At 42.1% G+C, this 18,130-nt stretch overlaps 1 protein-coding gene across 3 annotated transcripts; it reads left to right on the forward strand.

The window, feature by feature from the left end:
- The first annotated feature begins 11 nt into the window (after positions 1–11).
- SLC16A9 (solute carrier family 16 member 9) lies at positions 12–17,904 on the forward strand. Of its 3 annotated transcripts, none has more exons than XM_017746434.1 (7): positions 12–383; positions 3,609–3,666; positions 5,109–5,337; positions 13,137–13,280; positions 14,090–14,185; positions 15,783–16,691; positions 17,018–17,904. In XM_017746434.1, the coding sequence occupies exons 3-7, from the start codon at positions 5,142–5,144 to the stop codon at positions 17,194–17,196; spliced, it is 1,524 nt and encodes a 507-aa protein (XP_017601923.1). In that variant the 5' UTR covers positions 12–383; positions 3,609–3,666; positions 5,109–5,141; the 3' UTR covers positions 17,197–17,904. The 3 variants fall into 3 exon arrangements, with proteins under 3 accessions (XP_017601923.1, XP_017601925.1, XP_017601922.1); XM_017746436.1 differs by having other exon boundaries at positions 12–327; XM_017746433.1 differs by lacking the exon at positions 12–383 and having other exon boundaries at positions 399–3,666.
- The last annotated feature ends 226 nt before the right edge of the window (positions 17,905–18,130 follow it).

The following is an 18,130-nucleotide window of genomic DNA, read 5'->3' on the forward strand; positions in this document are numbered from 1 at the left end:
TGCCCCGGAGCGGGGCTCTGTGGCTCGACCCTGTCTCGCCGTGTGTGGCATAGGGACGGCGAGGGCGACCTTCAGTCACCTCTTGGTGCGCGTCACTGCGCGGATGAGCGCTTCCCGTCGAAACCGGCCTGGAGATGGAAGGCGTCAATGTGTAACGCGGGGCTGCGGAGCAGGGCTGTGGGCTGGCCCCCGAGGGCGTGGGGAGAGGCCAGGCGAGCCAGGGGCTATAAGAGGCCATCCATCCCCACGGAGACTCTGGCCAAGGAGCACGGACGGACTGAGGGAGCAGATGCCGGAGGGAGCAGATGCCGAAGGGACCCCTCGCAGGTCGTGATGCGTAACGCGACGCACATGGTGCTCTGGTATTGCAGAGGACATACCTGGTAAATCGTGTTGGCTGGTGGTTTCTAGCAGCGCCGGCTCACATCTGCCTGCACGGATGTGTGCTAGTGTCCGACAGGCAGTTATACTTGCGGGGGGGTTTCCATCCCGTCCGGAGCAGTGAGGCTCTGGAAACAGGTAGGACTGGTTCTGCTGAGCTGACAGATTTGTACAAAGCTGGCTGGTTTATGTGCTGCCCCACTGATGCCTCTTAATATAAACTAATTTTGCACAATAGAAGAACATTATCATATTGTTGGTAAGTTTTGTTCTGGTGTTTTGTTTTGTTTTAAATTTCACACTACTTCTGTCATCCGGCAGAAATAGAAGGAAACATTGATATCGACAAGCCTCTTGCTTACCTTACAGAAGGGCAAGTAGAGAAGTGTGAGAAATAGGCAGACAAGAATACTGAGAAGTAGAAGTGAAATAGATATGTTCAGTGTCACACAGGAAGCTACTGCAGTTAGAACATCAGTTAAAGTCTGATGCCATGGAAGTACAGATGCATTTGCAGTGATTTTAATGCAATGCTTACACTGTCACATCAGTACATATGCAGGTATTTGGATATGATGAGTATGTTAAAAGCAACTATAATGCACCACTCTCATGCTCAAGGTGTTCCTTGCAAGCTAAGGGTAGCAGAAATTTCAGATCGTAATTGCAAGAACTTGTCTGAAAAATAAACAGCATGTTAGAAGAAATCTGGTTCAGCTTAAAATGAGGGATGTTACTTTTCTGGCTGGTACTGTCTTGAGCTCTAGCAGTGCCTTGCAAAACTTGACTAGCCCAGTGTTAATCACGCAGTGTTTCTGCTGACATCGGCTTTCTTTGCAGCCATGTGCTGCTCGCAGAAAGCAACACACTTGCCCAGGCTCCGGCTGGGCACAGAACAAACTGGAAACAATCGTTGCTACTGTCTTTCTCAAGATTCCCTTTGCCACAGATTCATACAAGTTGCTGTGCTGAGGGCTAATGTTCCAGTGGTACTCATGTCCTTTTTTTGTGCTCATCTGTCATCTTTAAGCCAAATTCTAAGATTTATAGGAAGGGAGTTCAGTATTGTGATACTGCTGCTCAGAGCAAAGCAAATAGTTGCAGCCAGACACTTCTCTCTTTCCACATTGAAACTGTTGTTCAGTTTGTTCTCTAGGGTTTCTTTTTGTTGTGGTTGGTAAAGGCGTTCATCAAGCAGCTCTCTTTCTCTGATTCTTATTCGCAGTGAGTACAACTCACTGAAAAGCTTTTTCTGACCAAATTTCAAGTTGGTGTTCAATTCTTTGTGCTTCATGTCTCTATTTCAGTATTTTTATGTAATTTGGTTTCCTAGAGCCTGAAACAATATCCCTAGGTTTAGTGAACAGTAAGGTTTGTGAAACTGTTCCCACCTGAATCTTAAATGATGGTTTGTCTGTTACCAGGATCACACAACTCTTCCTGGTTGGTTCTGAGAAAAAAACAAAACTATTGATCACTCCCCTCTGTGTGGGCTTCTGCTTCTTTATTTTTGGTGTCCACAGTTATCTGTACAGTTTGTGTCCTCCTTCTGTACAGACAGAAAACAGTAAAAGGCACTATGGATCCCTCCCAAGTTGATGCAGAGATTTGATGTCAATGCAAGTGAAGGTTTAATTCTCACTGTCAGTTCTTTTTCCCTGCTACCAAGCTAGTACAGTATAACTCGCCACCTTCAGGGAAGCATTAAATACTGTGCCAATAGAAAGTGGATTGATATGGTCCCAGCAGTGGCTTTGTTGTCCAGGACATCTTTAACTATCATAGCAGAGGGCTCTGGGGAACAGGCTCCTCGTGCAGGTCTGCCAGCTCCCTGCTCTCTACGGCCTTGTGCCTTCAGGGGAGTTAGAAAATACACCTCAGTTTAGGTATCAGGCACACAGCAGTGTGGGGTGAAGGAATAACCCGCAAAAAAAGGGAAGGGAAGCCAGGTCATTAAAAACAGCCCCTGGGATTTTATAGATCTGTTATTCCTCTGAGGATGATTTCTGGGGGGAAAATGATGGTGTTTTTTACTTTTCACTTGACACTTGCAGACTGTAAATGGCTTGGCACATTTAGAAAATAGAGATGGTTTTGATGCCTAAAATTTTGTTATTTAGCTAAAAGATGTGAAAGAGATGTGTGATGCAAAGTAGGAGTTGTCAGGATATAGAAGGTTGCACTTCTGCTCCTGTAAATTGGGAGCAGTTGGTTAAATTCAGTTATGCTGTGCAGCATTGCATCAGGTGCCAAACTAATCCAGAGGTTTTTAATCTTTCTATAAGAAAGGACTACGTGACCTAAGACTACAAAATCTTTTATCATCTCCTGCCCTGTCCTTGCTTCCTTCCCATCAAGTGTTTAGAATAGCAGAGCTAAAGTCAGTTGTCTTTGTGCCAAATTTTAGGGCATCAATATAATGGAAATCAATATAACAGCTAAAATGTGTTTGTTTTCTAAAGTTCATTTTTTAAACAAATATGAGTTGGGGTTATTCATTGTCTACCTCCTTATTGTAGAGTTTTTCTGAAAACTTCCTTGCTTTGTCTCATTGTCTGCTTTTAAAGCTGTTACTTATTTCCACTATTTTTTCCTCTAGGCAGGGACGAAACAAGCCAAGCGATAATTACTTAACTCCTGGAGAGATGCATAGATCTCTTGGTGACTGCATTCAAATAGCTCAAATATTTCATGTAGAAATACGGGGATTCCCTTTTGTGTAAAGGATATTGTTATAGGAAAGAACCTATAAGCAGCTTTTTAATGCTTTGGTACCTTATGGTAGGGAATGACTTCTGTCTATCCCAGCTGCCACCCTTGCATCTCATGGGATCATGGGACACTCACCAGGCTCTGGAGTGAGTCAGAGCTTACATTTGTAACTGAAACAAATAACTTTGTAACATTTGTGCCTGGGAATGTTGTATCTTCAAGGACAGTCAGTATGTTAAAATTGTAAATCACTCCCAAAGGACCCAGAACGTCAAAATGTATTTTACATTAGCGGGCAATGTTTTTGTTATTTGAGGGCTCAAGGCTGCTGTCAGATGGTAATTAATTGCAGGGGATCAGTACTTCTCCACTGAGATAACTTGATTGCTTCTGAAGTTCCTCTGAGAAGATATTAAAAAGAAGACATTTCATGTGAAGCCACCATTTTTTTCAGAGTTGTGTTAACTGCTGCAGTGATACTTTGGCTGAAAACTTCCTTTGTTCTTTTTCTGCAGGTAGTTGTCACATGAAGGTACATTTATAGGAAGCTGACGGACTTTTTTGTCATCATCTGTGAGTATCTACCCTGAAAGTAACATTTAAGTGCATCTGTAAGGTACAACTGGCCTTTTTCATGTCTCTATACAATTATTCCTCAAAATTTTATACTGTAGTGTTTTTGGTAAGTTTTCCATGCAAATTCTTTAAAATTGCCCAAGAAAATTGAAGAGCTCGAATGGGAATTCTGTTACTGTCTGCTGGTTTTCCCCATTGCTTTCATACAGCAGTATTTTTTTTCCATTTCCTCTGGGTTATAAGTCAAAAAGGCAGTGCAATGCATTTATTTTTCTGCTTTGCCTCTTGGGAGACTCCCAGAGCAGAGTTGTTACTGCAGCGCTCTTAATGCTTAAGCTGCAGTGTGGAGATGGTCCTTGAGAATATTTCATGAAGAAAACAGGGTGAGACCTTATCTCTTTCTATCTTCCAGGATAAAGGAAATAAAACTGTTGAGAATCTTATGTCTGGTTAGTGTCAGAGCCAGGAACAGAGCATGGGTTTTGTGATAATCACTCAGGCAGATTGCTCCCTGCAGAGAGGGAGGGCAGGCTGGTTGTGTGCACAGGGGGACTCCAAAGCAATGCAGCCTGGAAAACCTGTAAATTCTTTGCTAGATTTTAGAAGTATTGATCCCTACATTCACCTTGAGAAGGTGTGAGGGCGGTGGGCTATTTAAAGCCATAGGTGCACAGGTGATGGATTGTGCCATGCAAAGGAGCAAGGTGGTATTTCTGCAGTCCAGGAAGGGATTGCCAATTTGGGGAAGGCTGATGTGTGCCAGCTGCACAGAGGGCAGACACTCTAACAGGTTATAGCAGATTTTTGTGTGCATGTTTACTGCTGTCATGTCTTGACATATAAGCCACACCTGTACCCAGTCTTAGAGCTCACTTCACTAATATATACAAAGTGATTTTTGGGTACAACACTCTACACATCACTTTGTTGACAGAGCAGAGTACTAAACTGTTACTACTGCCCAAAATGTCAGTCTTCCTCTTGGTCTGCCCCTCCCAGAGTGCACCATCTGGTGGCAAACACCCTAATAAGTGGCAAGATACTATGCTGAGATGGGAACTGAGCAGAGATTTTTTACTTCTTTTTTGATATTCATGGTTTTAACAGAAGGTGACCGTGAGGCATCTCTCAGATGTTATTGCCTGAGGTTTTCACAAAGCCTGTTTAACACTCAGCACATTGAACGTTTCTCCGTCATACAGTGCTGGTGTATGTACAACTTACCACGCTTTGAGCACTGTCTCTGTCACACAGCAGAGGTGGAAGTATGGCAGTTCTAATTTTCATGGCCTGTCTGCTGTGCTGCAGCTGTTCCTTGAAGGCTGGCTGAACCCAGCCTCTGTCGGAGTGTGCACTTCTCTGCACAGCTCCCTCGTGTTCACAGACCTCGCTCAGTCACGCTTCTAACGCTCTGTTGTGTTTGGGCTTTGTTTGCACAGGTGCTGCCCCTGCCTCTGCACCCGGCTGACAAGATGGTATTTCGGAAGCCACCAGATGGTGGTTGGGGCTGGGTGATTGTTGTCGTTTCCTTCTTCACCCAGTTCCTGTGTTATGGATCACCGCTGGCGGTGGGAGTCTTGTATTTGGAGTGGCTGGATGCTTTTGGAGAAGGGAAAGGCAAGACTGCTTGGGTTGGATCGCTAGCAAATGGAATTGGATTGCTTGCCAGTAAGTGCAGAAGCAGTATCTATCTTAAATTGAAACATTTCCAACTGATGCTTTCATCTCTGTGTGCTCTTGGAATTGTATCAGAGACAGCTGCAAATGAGGGTGCTGCATTTTTGTTTTAGGTCAAGATGGGTAAGAAGATTACATTTATATTTTCACTATGCATAAACCAGAGCAATATAGCAATAAAAGAGCAATAAAGATATTCCCTTTAGAAAATTCAACATAATTGTATTTGAATAAAGCCACACTCTGGGAAGCTGAATGGTAATTTTGTTGACACAATTTTATTTTTTTTTTAAATGAGACTTTAAGACTAACATTTACATTATTGTCCTAAAATCAGAGCAAACTGTTAGTCTGAAATGGTTCAAATGCTTTATGGAAAAAAAGTCAGTTAATAAACCAGTTACTAATTTTTCAGCTCTAGCAGTAAACCTACCAGTTAGGGCTGGTGAGGGCTCCTTTGCACTCCCTATTTAAGAAAAAACTCCCTTTGAAGGCTGGAATGTTGTGGCTAAAAGTAGCTTTAAATAAAGCAACTTTACTGGAAGCTTTTCTATTATAAGACTTGGAGAGTAACGGCAGAGTTTTAGGGAAATAAACCCCCACCTTGAAATTTCCCAGGTTGTTGTTGTTTTAATATCAGGAATGGGTATTTACTGGATCATATAATTAACTTCTGTTTTTCAAAGATTTGCCATGGGAACTATTATCTATTGGCTGAACCTGGAAAAAATTGCCTGTCAGCAGGGTAACTGCTACAGGCAAAAACAATAATGTGGTTTAATGGACAAAATGCAGCTCAGGATCCTGAGGAAACTCCTTAAAAGAAAGCTGATGTTCCAATAGCAATACAGTCCTGAATAAAGAGCACTGCTTTGTATGGCACCAGAACTGAGCAAATACTGGCGGAAGAGAAATGGGCAAGGGCAGGTGGATCACTAAGCACAAGAAGACACATTCAGTCTCAGGGTGTGAGTAAAGGACTGTACATTGCTCTTCCATCATACTTTTCTATTTTTCTGTATTATGGGTATTAACTCCTGCTGTTAGTACATCAAGACCTAAATAAATGAGTGAGAGAGTGAAGTGGGAGGAAAATAAGGATAAATAAGGTGACTACTGAAGGAAAAACTAGGCAGAAAGAAGTTGCAAGAGAAGAACACCCTCTTGTAGGAGATAAGAAGTCTCTGGCTCTGTTAAGAGCCTCAACCCCCTTTCCCTTATGTCAGCATTGTGCTGGTTTCCAGATTTCTTAGTGCCCTCTGTCTTGCTACTGTGAATGATTGTTAGCAGCGTGCTTTGTGGCTGTGCTGGTTTTGGCTGGGGTTAGAGTTCATTTTCTTCTCAGCGGCTGTGTTTTGGATTTGTGCTGAATGCAGGGTTGATAATGCAGAGATGTTTTTGTTATTGGTGAGCAGGGCTAACAGAGCCAAGGCCTTTCCTGCTGTTCCTGCTGCCATGCTGGCCAGGAGTCTGGGGGTGCATAGGAAGTCAGGAGGAGACACAGCTGGGACAGGTGACCCCAACTGACCAAAGGGATGGTCCATGCCATGTGACATCATGCTCAGTATATAAACTGGGAGGAGAAGGAGGAAGGGGGGATCTTCTGAGTGACGGCATTTGTCTTCACGAGTAACCATCACATGTGATGGGGCCCTGCTCTCCTGGAGAGGTCTGAACACCTTCTTTCCCAGCCATGGGAAGCAGTGAATGAAATCCTTGGTTTGCTTTGCCTGCATGCAAAACACGCTCTGCTTTCCCTATTAAACTGCCTTTATCTCAACTCAAGAATTTTCCAGCTTTTAGCCTTCTGAGTCTCCCCATTCCGGCTGGTGGGGGAGTGAGCCAGTGGCTGGGTGGGCTTTGTTGTGGCTGGGGTTAAACCATGACAGCAGCAAATGGAAGTTTCTGTGACTAAGTAATAAAAATCAAACTGATTTTGGTATAAAATGATTAAATGAAGTTTTGACAGGTTAGGAGGAATGGTGTCTGTCCATGTGATTTTATTCTTTCAGTTTGACACTCAGAAGCTTAATAATCATTCCTACCTTTTATGCGTTCAAAGGAAAGTACAGGGAAGGTCTTTTAATTACATTGATGTTATCAGAGTTGGCTGAAAACAAATTCTATGTTTCCAGCTCTACCTGAAATGAAAGATCCCGCTGTTTATCAAGGTGGATAATGATAAATCTACTAAATTTCCTCCTTGAAAGTATGCAATCTTATGATACAAGTTGTTTAGTTTTAGTTTTTAGCTGATGAATAATGTTATCTTTAAGTGGTAGGTTTTGAAGTGCCCCTTGATTAGTGTGATGGATGTCTAGTGCATTTAATCAAATTACTTCTAAATATTCTTTAAAGCCTGTAACTTGATACAGTCTTTTTGTCATGGTGCAAGAGACTCCCACACTTTTATTTAAGGCTCTACTGAAGAGCCATTTAGACTCTTCTGTGAGCTCTCATCAACTTAACATCACCTTTGTGAAGCTGTAGATGCCAGTCTGGATGGGTACTGGATGCCAGTATGGCAGTTAATGGTAGATAAGCAGCTACAGACAGGAAATAAGTCCGTGTCCATTTTCTTGGGAAGGCTTTTCTCTTTGATAGCACTGGCAATCATTTTCACCAGCTTCTGCAGCAGAAAAAGTTAGGGCCAGTGACTCTGCTGTATTAGTACTGTAATTTCACCAAACACAAGAAAACGTGTATGGCATGTGGCACAGAAAAAGGTTCTGTGTCTTCTCCCCTTCCTTCTGTACGTGTAGTCTGAAACATTTTTTAAGCAGCTGATGCTGGTGAGCACTTTCATGTTTGCTGCATTGGTATACTTTCTGAATTGTTTACTTCTGACTTATGTGAGAGCTAAACTTAGACTGGAGACATAGAAACCCAGTCCAGCACCTTGTTTATTTGGATTCATTTCCTGGGCACCTGGTGTTCGATTTCTGTCCTTTTGCTCGCAGCACAGACGGTGTTGCTAAGGCCAGTGTCCAGCCTGAGCCGGACTGTTCGCGTCATCAGCTGGAGAATGGAGCAGCGCAGGGACCTGGCTGAGATCTTCCTTGTAGGGTGACTTGGGTTATGGCTTTCTGTGATGAAACCTTGCAGAGCATTGGAAGAAATGTGCCTACAACAGTGAAAGACAAGCATCAGTGTTATTGTAGAGGGTAGAGGTGAGAGCTTCTCTGCAGAATTAGGTGTTACAACATCGATCAGGCTATGGCAGATGTGGCATATGGCTCCAGGGCTTGTTGCACAGGAAGAAATTGGAAAAGCTTAGTAGGTTTCCCTTACTAAAACAGGCCGGAGGAGGATATTTATGTATATTCTTGAACATCATGTGTTTCTTCTGCACCAAGTGTTCTTAATTTTGCATCCATTTGGAGCCTGAAATTAAATTTGATCCATGTTACACTTGTTAAAAGCAAAACAAAGACCTTGGCGCCTGTAATAGGCACCACAGCTGTTTATAGTAAGAGTTGACTTCACAGTCCTTGGCACAGGAGGAGACACCAGCAATGTCTCCATTCCTACTTCCCCTCATTAATGGAGAAAGAACAAAGGGAGGATCCTCTCTTGAAAGGCAAGCCTTGATAATTTGATGAGGTGTTTCTGCTGGTCTGAGGCATTCAGTGCTAGATGTTTAAAAAGCTTAATTTTGTGTTTGCAAGCAACAATTTTACTTCTCTATAACTGCCTTTGCAGCATCTACATATTTTTGGACAAAACCCTCACACATACATAGCTTCCACTGTACAGTACGGAAGCTGTAAATAGCTTGTGCGTAGGGGAGAGGGTGTCCCCAAGATTCCTCTGAAAAAAGCCCAGTTCATATAACAAGTTTTTTTAGAAGGAAACTGTCTTTCCAATCAGCTGGGAGTGTGTTGCTGCCCAGTATAAAAAGCTTTTTTTCCGATCTATATTCGTATCCAAAGTACAGGCATTTGGAGAATATTCTATTTATTATAACCAGCTTTTAGAAATGCGCTTAATATGCAAAAAATATTCTTGTGTTCTGTCCAGTGGATTTTACATGCCAGTCCATGACCATTTTTTCTACTCTACAGTTTCAACAGGCTCGGACAGATACCCAGGTAGGGTGGGTCAGATTAATGCAGGTGATAAGAAAAAGAATTCAGTTGTCCAATATTGCTTGTTTAGCAAAAGGTTTTGTGTGTGTGTGAGGTGAAGGAGGGAGGACCCTTGAGATGAGTGAGTGGAAGGAGGGAGTGTTGTTTTGCAGAATTGTTTCGACTTTGTGTGAAAATATTGAGGAAGAAAGTGCTAGTTCTTGATGTCCATGAAACAAAACAACTTTGTACTTGTCAGGAGGTCAGCAAATTGCACTAAGTTTAATAAAGTTCCTGAGTGAGCAGCAGGTGGTTTGTTTTCATGTCTCAAGGACTCTCTGTCACATCCAGGTCTCACTGAGGGTAAAGTATTTAATTCAAAATAATCTTAATAAAAATACCAATGTACAAATGATCCCTTCTAGGTGTTCTTCCTCTTTGGTCTCTCTGTATGAAGATCTGCTGTGAAAACCAATCTTCCTTCTGCTGTTGCTTCCCATTTTGTCTGGGGATCCTGTTGACTGCTGCCCTGATAATTGTGTTGCTGACTGCGAGCTGTGACAGGTCGTGTGCATAAGAGCAGTGTCTGCTCCTGTGCTCAGTCTTTCTTCCTAGAGTTAGCTGTCATTCCTATAAACTGAGCTGGTATCTTTTTTTGGTAGAGTTTGGTCTAGTTTTAAGAGACATCATTTGGAAAGGAAAAAGCCCTAGGGATTTTATTTGTAAAAGAAGTAAATATTTATCAATGTCATCAAATATTGTACTAGTTCCAGTGCTAACCCCTGGAGCTGCTGGCAAACGGAACAAAAATGCTGTTTCTTAAGCTATTTTTCGTGCTTACTATTGAGGGTTGCCACTGTGATTTTTTTTATGTTGCTCATATTATGGTGAGAGTCAGCTAATGAAAACCCTTATGCTGCCTGAAGGGCTGTTTCCTGTGTGGCTGGATGCAGACTCCTGCATTCCTCAGAATGCCCACTTCGAGCAAAATCCACAGGGCAGGTCTGACTCCCACTCTGTGAAAGTTGGATTTTTAGTAGAATTTAGTGCCTTGAACCCATTGTGCTTCAAATTTTTGTAAAGAATAACAAGTTGGTGTACAGTCAACTCCTGTGCAAGTACCATGGTAATAACTGAAGGTGCTGTGCTGGGTGGAAAAAAAAAAAGCCAGTGTTATGGGAAACAGAGAAAGGGAAGCAGTGCGAGGAGGCAGGAAAGGACAAAGATGCTGGCTGTCATGGGGACTGTCTTTTGTGACTAATTTTCTAGCAGTGTGATGAGTGTGAAAGTTGTGCCTAGTGTGAAGGGGAAGAGGGAGCTGTTTTTCTTCTCAACCCAGAGACCTATAATAACTATTTTAATACTTATACTGGCACTGCTTCTTATAAACAGGGCTGTTGCTGAGCTGCCAGATCTCTTGCTGTGTGAGATGGCAAATTGATACTGAGCTGACTGGAGCAGGTTCTTCAGTTTTGTGCCGGTTGTTTTCCATGTTAGAGCAAAAAGAACTCTTTGTACTCTTCGTTCTCCTTTGGGATTAGATTTTGTAAATGGGAGAAGCTGAAAGAGCATCTCCTTGGACCCTGTCAGGGATGGTTTTGATCATGTTCCAGTGGAGATGTCCTTGTCAGGTTATGAAGACACATTTTTCAACTCTGTGTCTCTCTTGTTCTGGCTTGGGGTCAGAGGGTCCAGTTTCACCTTGGATGCTCTAGCAGGGGTCAGTGACATCTGTACCAGCACCATCACTCCAGACTGGACAGAGACCTTCTGAAAGTAGCTGTGTCAAAGTACAGAGAGCAGGCTGAAGGGAAATGCTGTTTGTTTTAGCAAAGTAGTGGGTCAGAAATAAAGAATAGAAAGAGTGCAAATTCCTCTGCTTAATTGAATTATATTAACACTACCTTCTGTTCTTTTAGTGTAGAAGAATTCTTCATGTAATACAGAGTCAATCCTTTATTTATTTTCAAATCCCGTGGTTTTAGGAAACATACCAATCTTAATTTGCCAGTTCTAGCAATTAATTCTGAGAATCAGCAACAATCTAATGCTCTCAGCTTTTGTTCTCAGCATGTTACTCTGCCCAGGTTACACTGGCCAGCTTTCATTCCCACAGCATGCTGACTCTTGAGAAGCAGCAAGTGCTTAGATCTTCCCTTTTCATTGCTTCCAAAATCCAATTAAACCTTCCTTTCCTGGAATATGTTCTTGATTCCTCTGTAACTCTGACTCTTTGCCTGGATAAGCCCCAGGTCAGACTTACCCCCCTTTCCATTCCCTGGGCAGATAGTTCTAATGTGGGGCAAAATTCTGACCTGCCCTGTCTTTGAGGATGGTTTCACCTGCTGACGTATCTCTGCTCCTGCCTGCCAGAACTGCTTGTCCCATGGCCGGCAACCACAGGAAACCCTTGCCTGCATTCCCAGCTGCTCACTCCTGTCTGCAAACCTAGGCAAGCACCATCCCCAGGCTCCAACTGCTGACCTCCTATCACCTTTCTGGGCTCACCTCCCTTCTGCTGGGAATCTCAGTTACGTGAGTCAGGGAGCACTAACCTTGACAAGTGGCAGACTCCAAAATTACTGCTTTTGCAGATTGAACTGACCATGGTAGTATGTGTATCACTTCAAATGAGATGCAAGTGCGGTGAGGTGGTTTGGTGTGTTTGTACTAAATAATGGCATTCATCGGTGTATCTAACTTCTAATCTCAGAGTTGCTGAGTGTAGGAATGGGGCTAATATCTAAGTTTATGTATGAATGTTTGGAACTCTGCTGGGTTTCAGATAAATTGTCTCTGCAAACCAAGTCCCTTCCTGGTTGATTACTTATGCAGGGCACCAAGCTGGCATGCTACTTAAGACTAAAAGGTGTATTCCAGGTCACACAACTGAAAATAAGTGATTGTTCTACAATTTCTGTGTAGAGAGAACTGGCTGAGTAGAGGAGAGTATGAATTCTGCCCCACTTTGTTCTTGTTTTGAAGAACTAGGAGAACTAAGAACCGAGAAATATTGGGGAATAACCCCTCCTGAACTTGAATGTTGCTTGGCTTTTCTCAGTAAGTGACTTTTATTTTCTGTAGTTTTACAGGAGAAACTGAGATAGGTAGTAAAGAGTTATTTGTGGGTATTTAATTCCCTTGAAAATCAGGGAAGAATGGTGTTTGTCTGGTATACCAGCAGATATTCCCTCTGTGTAAGCACCAGGTGGCATTCTTACCATGACTATGATCCCAAGTTACTGTTTCTCCATTTCAGTTTTGTAAATTGCACACCAAGGTACTGCCTTTCTGAAACACAGTTTTTGTGCTCCATCAGAAAACACCTACTTGTTCAAGGCCTGGCTGATGGTCTGTCTTGGTTTCATGACTCAAGATGAAGATCCTTTCCAGAACCTTTGTGCACTTTAGCTGTGTGGTGACAGTGTTACTGTCCAGTATCTTTTGTATCTTCCTTTGCTTAAAAAAAACCCAGCCCGAGGACCCTTTCATGGCCTCGATGTTCAGTTTCTCCTTGAGCAAAAATTTTACAAGCCTGACCTTGAATGTTTTTAAAACCGTTTTAGAGAACTCTGTGAAAAAGAGTACTCTGAATGGGCATTTAATATAATTATACATTTAAATCGTTACCACAAGAAACATTTCCAAAGACAGATATTTTTTAAGAAGTTTTCCTGGTGCTGGTGTTTATTAGGAATGTTTTTCCTTTTTTTTTGCTTCTAGGTCCTGTCTGCAGTATATGTGTATCATCTTTTGGAGCAAGACCAGTAGCTATCTTCAGTGGCTTTATGGTGGCTGGAGGTCTCATGATGAGCAGTTTTGCACCTAACATATACTTTCTTTATGTTTCATATGGAATAGTTGTTGGTAAGAAACAGCTTCCCTTCATATTGAGACTTAGTCTTGATTATTTTGAGTCTTGGTTTATGAATATGAAATGGGAAACTGATTCACAGAGGCAGTGGTAGTCTGGGACTTGATTTATCAAGGAATACTTTACTTTTGGGCAGGGAGGGAGGGGTGTTGCACGGGCAGGCTGTTGCCATGTAGTAAAAGATAAAAAAAATGTAAATGTTCATGAGGGATTGAAAACAGTTTGTCCTCTGTTGACACAATTGTTAAAGATGGAGAAGCTGAGGTTTTACCTAAGGGCTGGAATCGAGCAGGTCTTCTGCTGGCATGAAATGCCAATCTTAAAGGAATAATAAATCTCTCTTCTGGAATTTTGTCACATGCTCATTCTAATTTGATAAATTAGAGATCATTAGGGAGCAACTTTGTTCTCCACGTTACTGGATTGAACCTAAAATGCTGTGCTAGAGGCATGAAAATGCTGTTGTCCTGGCAGGTGGTGACCTGCCCCTCTGTGCTGCTGTGGGTGGCTTATCAAATTAACTGTGTCAGGCATTTGCTCCACTGAGCTCTGGGGCCAGCCCTGGGCTCAGAGCCCTGGAGCCCTCCCACAGAGCCCAGAACTGTGCTGGGGAGCTCCTCAAACCCAGCCAGCTGCACTCAGGCTCAGCAGCCAGGGCAGGGAGGCTGATCACCCTGTACTGAGCCAGGGTTCAAAGGTACCTCAGTACCCAGGGTGCAGGCAGCATCACCTGGGGGATAACAAAGGGCCATTCATTTCCCAGGGGATGGAGCATGCTTTATATCTAACTCTTCTTATGCAGGTCTTGGATGTGGCCTTTTGTATACTGCAACAGTTACCATCACGTGCCAGTATTTTGACAAACGCAGAGGCCTTGCACTTGGTCTGATTTCAACAGGTAGGACTTTTAATTGTCATTCTCTCCAGCTTTTCAACTCTGATACAGCCACCATTACCCTGGCAATAAAAACCAGGGGATTATGTTTTTCTGAATTACTTCCCAGTAACTTAAGAAAGTTATTACATTCTTAAATCAAAATGTCAGTAGCAATGAAGAGAAAAACTCAGGCTTCAGATAAAATAGTCACTACACTTGCAGGTGTATGCTATGGGTCATCAATATAGATGAGGAAAGGATATTCACTGAAGTGAAAGCAGACTCATGTAGCTTGGGCTGCATGCCATGGATAATGAGAGGAAACATTCCACAGAGTCCTCTTTTTCTCTTTGTTCTTACCCGGGATCAGAGGTGAGAAAGAGATTGGAGATGCAGGTTATAAATGCTGCATCACCACTACCTGACATTAGCTGTACTTTTACACTTTTTAATGGCCCAAGTAGGAATGGTAGGAATGGTTACAGATGGCTGTTGTCCCATGCCTTGCTTCCTGTGTGCCATGGAGTGTCTGCTCGGACCTGTTTTCTCAAGTGGCTGTCAGTGAGGAGAGACAGGGTCAGTATAATCAGTGTTGTGAGATACTGATACCACATCCTCACAAGCTGAGTAAAGGGGAGCTTCTGCAGAAATGTTTCTTGGGATCATTTTCAGTGGCTTTTGTTTGGATTCCAGGTAGCTTGCCTTAAAGCCTGACCTTAATAAACTGTACTTAATTTTAGTACCTGGAAGAGAAAACAAGCATGAATTTTGTAATTGATTTTTCCTGTGTTTAGCACCGAAGTATATAAATGGCTTATATATAACCTAGAGACAGTCTTCAGGAAATAATTTTAAAGTTTGTCATTAAATTGACTTGAAAAGCAATGCACTGTGTTTGTGAGAGGACATCCACTAATTACAATGGATCTGTGCTCACTTCAGCCAAGAGCCTTTTCTTTAAATTACTGGCATTGCATTAAATGCTTGTGTTCATAGTAATTTCTTACTCTTCAGTGTTTCCTTCTGAATGGCCAAATTTCTCAAATGCATTTTTAGTCCTGTAGAGCTTCAGAAATGCCTTTGGAGTAAACTCCCACCAGGCAAACCCCATTCCTTAAACACCAGGCAGTCAAGGACTGCTTCTAGGAGGGGTCCTGGTGAACCCCTGGTCTGTTCCTGCTTGAGAGAAGGAAGGTGGCAGCGAAGAGGAGAAAGAGGAAAATGCTGGAGTCTGAAATTCAAACTGTGATAACTGAAAATGGTACCTGAAGGGATGGATATATGTATGTGAGTGCAGGGCAGAAGGGTGGCTTAATAGTTCTCTGATGTTTTTCATCGGATATAGTACAGGTTCTACTTGTTTCTAAAGTGTCTGCTAGTGTTATTTGTCACAAATTGTTCAGATATTTTGAGATTTTTTAAAATTTTGTGGCTACTCAATAAAGAAACTGTAACTTCAGGAGGGACGATGACTTAGCAGTTCATGAAACTGGGGAGAGAGGAGCACAAATGACCATTCCTGTGACTGAATTCATAGCTGCTGAATTGTGGAATTTTGTTAGAGCTGAAGAATGGTCTTGGTTCTTCAGTTTAAACCAAACTTATTTTTCTTTTATAGGATCAAGTGTTGGACTCTTTATATATGCAGCGCTGCAAAGAGAGCTCATCGAGCTGTATGGACTGGATGGGTGCCTGCTAATAGTCGGTGCCCTGTCTCTAAATATATTAGCATGTGGCAGCCTAATGAGACCTTTGGAATCATCCAGTTCTCCTCCACCAGAGAAAATGTGTGTAGACAAAGTCCCAGACCAATATTTTGTTTACCATGAAAAGGAAAAGACTGTTGAAGAAAACATTAGCATCCTTGAAAAGGGCTATATTGATGAAAAATGTGTGAACAATGTGCCTGATTGCAAACAGGAGAGCATTTTGAGTAAGAATGTATTGAGCTCAATAAACGTAAATGAGAAAGACACTTACAAAAAGAAAGTTGTGGAACAGACAAACTTCTGCAAGCAACTCGCCAAAAGGAAGTGGCAGCTCTATTTGACCTACTGGAAGGAGACCATGGTTCTTTTCAAGAACAAAGTATTTTCAGCTCTCTTTGTTGCCATCTTGCTCTTTGATATAGGTGGATTTCCTCCTTCTCTGCTCATGGAAGATGTAGCAAGAAGTGCAAACATCAGTGAAGATGACTATTTTATGCCCCTTATTTCCATTATTGGCATTATGACGACTGTTGGCAAACTTATTTTAGGAATACTGGCAGATTTTAAGTGGGTTAACACTTTATATCTCTATGTAACTACCTTATTAATGACAGGAGTGGCCTTGTTTGCAATTCCATTTGCCAAAAGTTACCTTACCTTAGCGATGCTTTCTGGGATTTTGGGTTTTCTAACTGGGAACTGGTCAATTTTTCCATATGTAACAACAAAGACGGTGGGGATTGAGAAACTGACTCATGCCTATGGGATATTGATGTTCTTCGCTGGACTTGGGAATAGCCTCGGACCACCAATTGTAGGTAAGGTCAAGGTGGACAGTATAAACTGAATGTGAGCTTGTCACAACCAGACAGAATTCTTTTGCATGTCTAATAATAATGGAAAGATGAAATCAAAATCTGCAACAAAAAATAAAGTCTGTTAGGCTGATTTTGTTCATAACTTGGCTTTGAGGAAAAACACATTTCATGTCCAAGAGGTGAAATTGTATTATAGGTTTGGCCTATTTTATTTCATTTTATTTAGTTGTTTGGGGATTTAAATTTTAATTTATATGATGTTTCTCTAAGTTACCAGTGCTGTGTTACATTTCACTGATGGGCTTCTCTCTTGTCCCCACCCTCAGGCTGGTTTTACGACTGGACGCAGGAGTACGACACTGCTTTCTACTTCAGTGGCTTTTGTGTCCTGCTGGGTGGATTTCTCCTGCTGTTGGCAGCACTGCCCTGCTGGAATGCCTGCAGCAATCAGGGCTCCAAGCTGCCTCCAAATACTTACTCCTACAAAGTTGCATCTAATGCTTAGGTGACAACTGGAAAACACTCTGCGCCTTTTTATATTATATAGCAAAGTATTTTAGTAATTTTCCACTTATTTATGAAGCCCACAAATCCTCTTTCCACTAGAAAAATTCCATTGTTGCTTGTTTTTCAGTTCCTTTTTCTTCTTTTATTAAATGCTATTTTTTAAAAGTCTTATTTTGTCTACTATGCACCATGTTTTCAGCCTTTGTCTACTGTAATTTCCTTTCACCCTGTAAATGGGATGTTCTGCTGTACTATCAGCTGTGCTTTTTTTTTTAAGGTGGGTTCATATGGAGGGGTGAACACTTTGAAGCCTGCTCCTTATAAGAGAAGGCAGGCATTTCTGCCACCTTCTATAGGTCTCCAAGTTACACAATTAGGCTTTACAAAACAAGAATTTGCCTTATTAAAATATAATACTGTGGCAAGGTGCTTTTAACATCATGCTTAGATTAACTTTTTTTGTTTTTTTTAAAGTTTCTCCAATTTACAATTAAGTGCCAATTGTGGGAGGGAGAAGAGGGGAAACAAAATCATCCTTGTGTTGCATAACTGAAGAGAACATTATGATGAAAGTAAAGATTCTTACTACCACTGCAACTAAGAACCATGTTTATAAATATTGCACATTTTGTGAAGTCTGTTTATAAAACTGTTGAACCAAAACCTTTTAAACCAAGGAATAAATGTGATTGTTGAAACCATGAAAGGAAGTGCTGCCTTGGTTATGCAAGTTCATAGTCTCTATATCAAGGCTGGAGAGGTGCTCACTGAAGCCCACAGGTGAGTGTCTCTAAGGAAGTCACCCACAGTCTGGTGGTACTGGGGGCACATAGCCACAGTTCAGTAGGTTGAACCTGCTGCAGAGAGCTTAATCATAGGGCTTTCAACAAAGTAGCCTGATTAAAAAGGGAAAATGTGTCAGCAATGTCATC

The sequence above is a fragment of the Corvus brachyrhynchos genome, unplaced genomic scaffold, assembly GCF_000691975.1.
Source record: "Corvus brachyrhynchos isolate BGI_N302 unplaced genomic scaffold, ASM69197v1 scaffold279, whole genome shotgun sequence".
Taxonomy (NCBI): domain Eukaryota; kingdom Metazoa; phylum Chordata; class Aves; order Passeriformes; family Corvidae; genus Corvus; species Corvus brachyrhynchos.

Bases quoted from the DNA above. Each gene is read 5' to 3' on its own strand.
- SLC16A9 (XM_017746434.1), top strand. From the start codon at position 5,142: ATGGTATTTCGGAAGCCACCAGATGGTGGTTGGGGCTGGGTGATTGTT. The intron at 13,281-14,089 runs GTAAGAAACAGC...CTTCTTATGCAG, and splicing joins TTCATATGGAATAGTTGTTG to GTCTTGGATGTGGCCTTTTG. The intron at 14,186-15,782 runs GTAGGACTTTTA...TTTCTTTTATAG, and splicing joins ACTTGGTCTGATTTCAACAG to GATCAAGTGTTGGACTCTTT.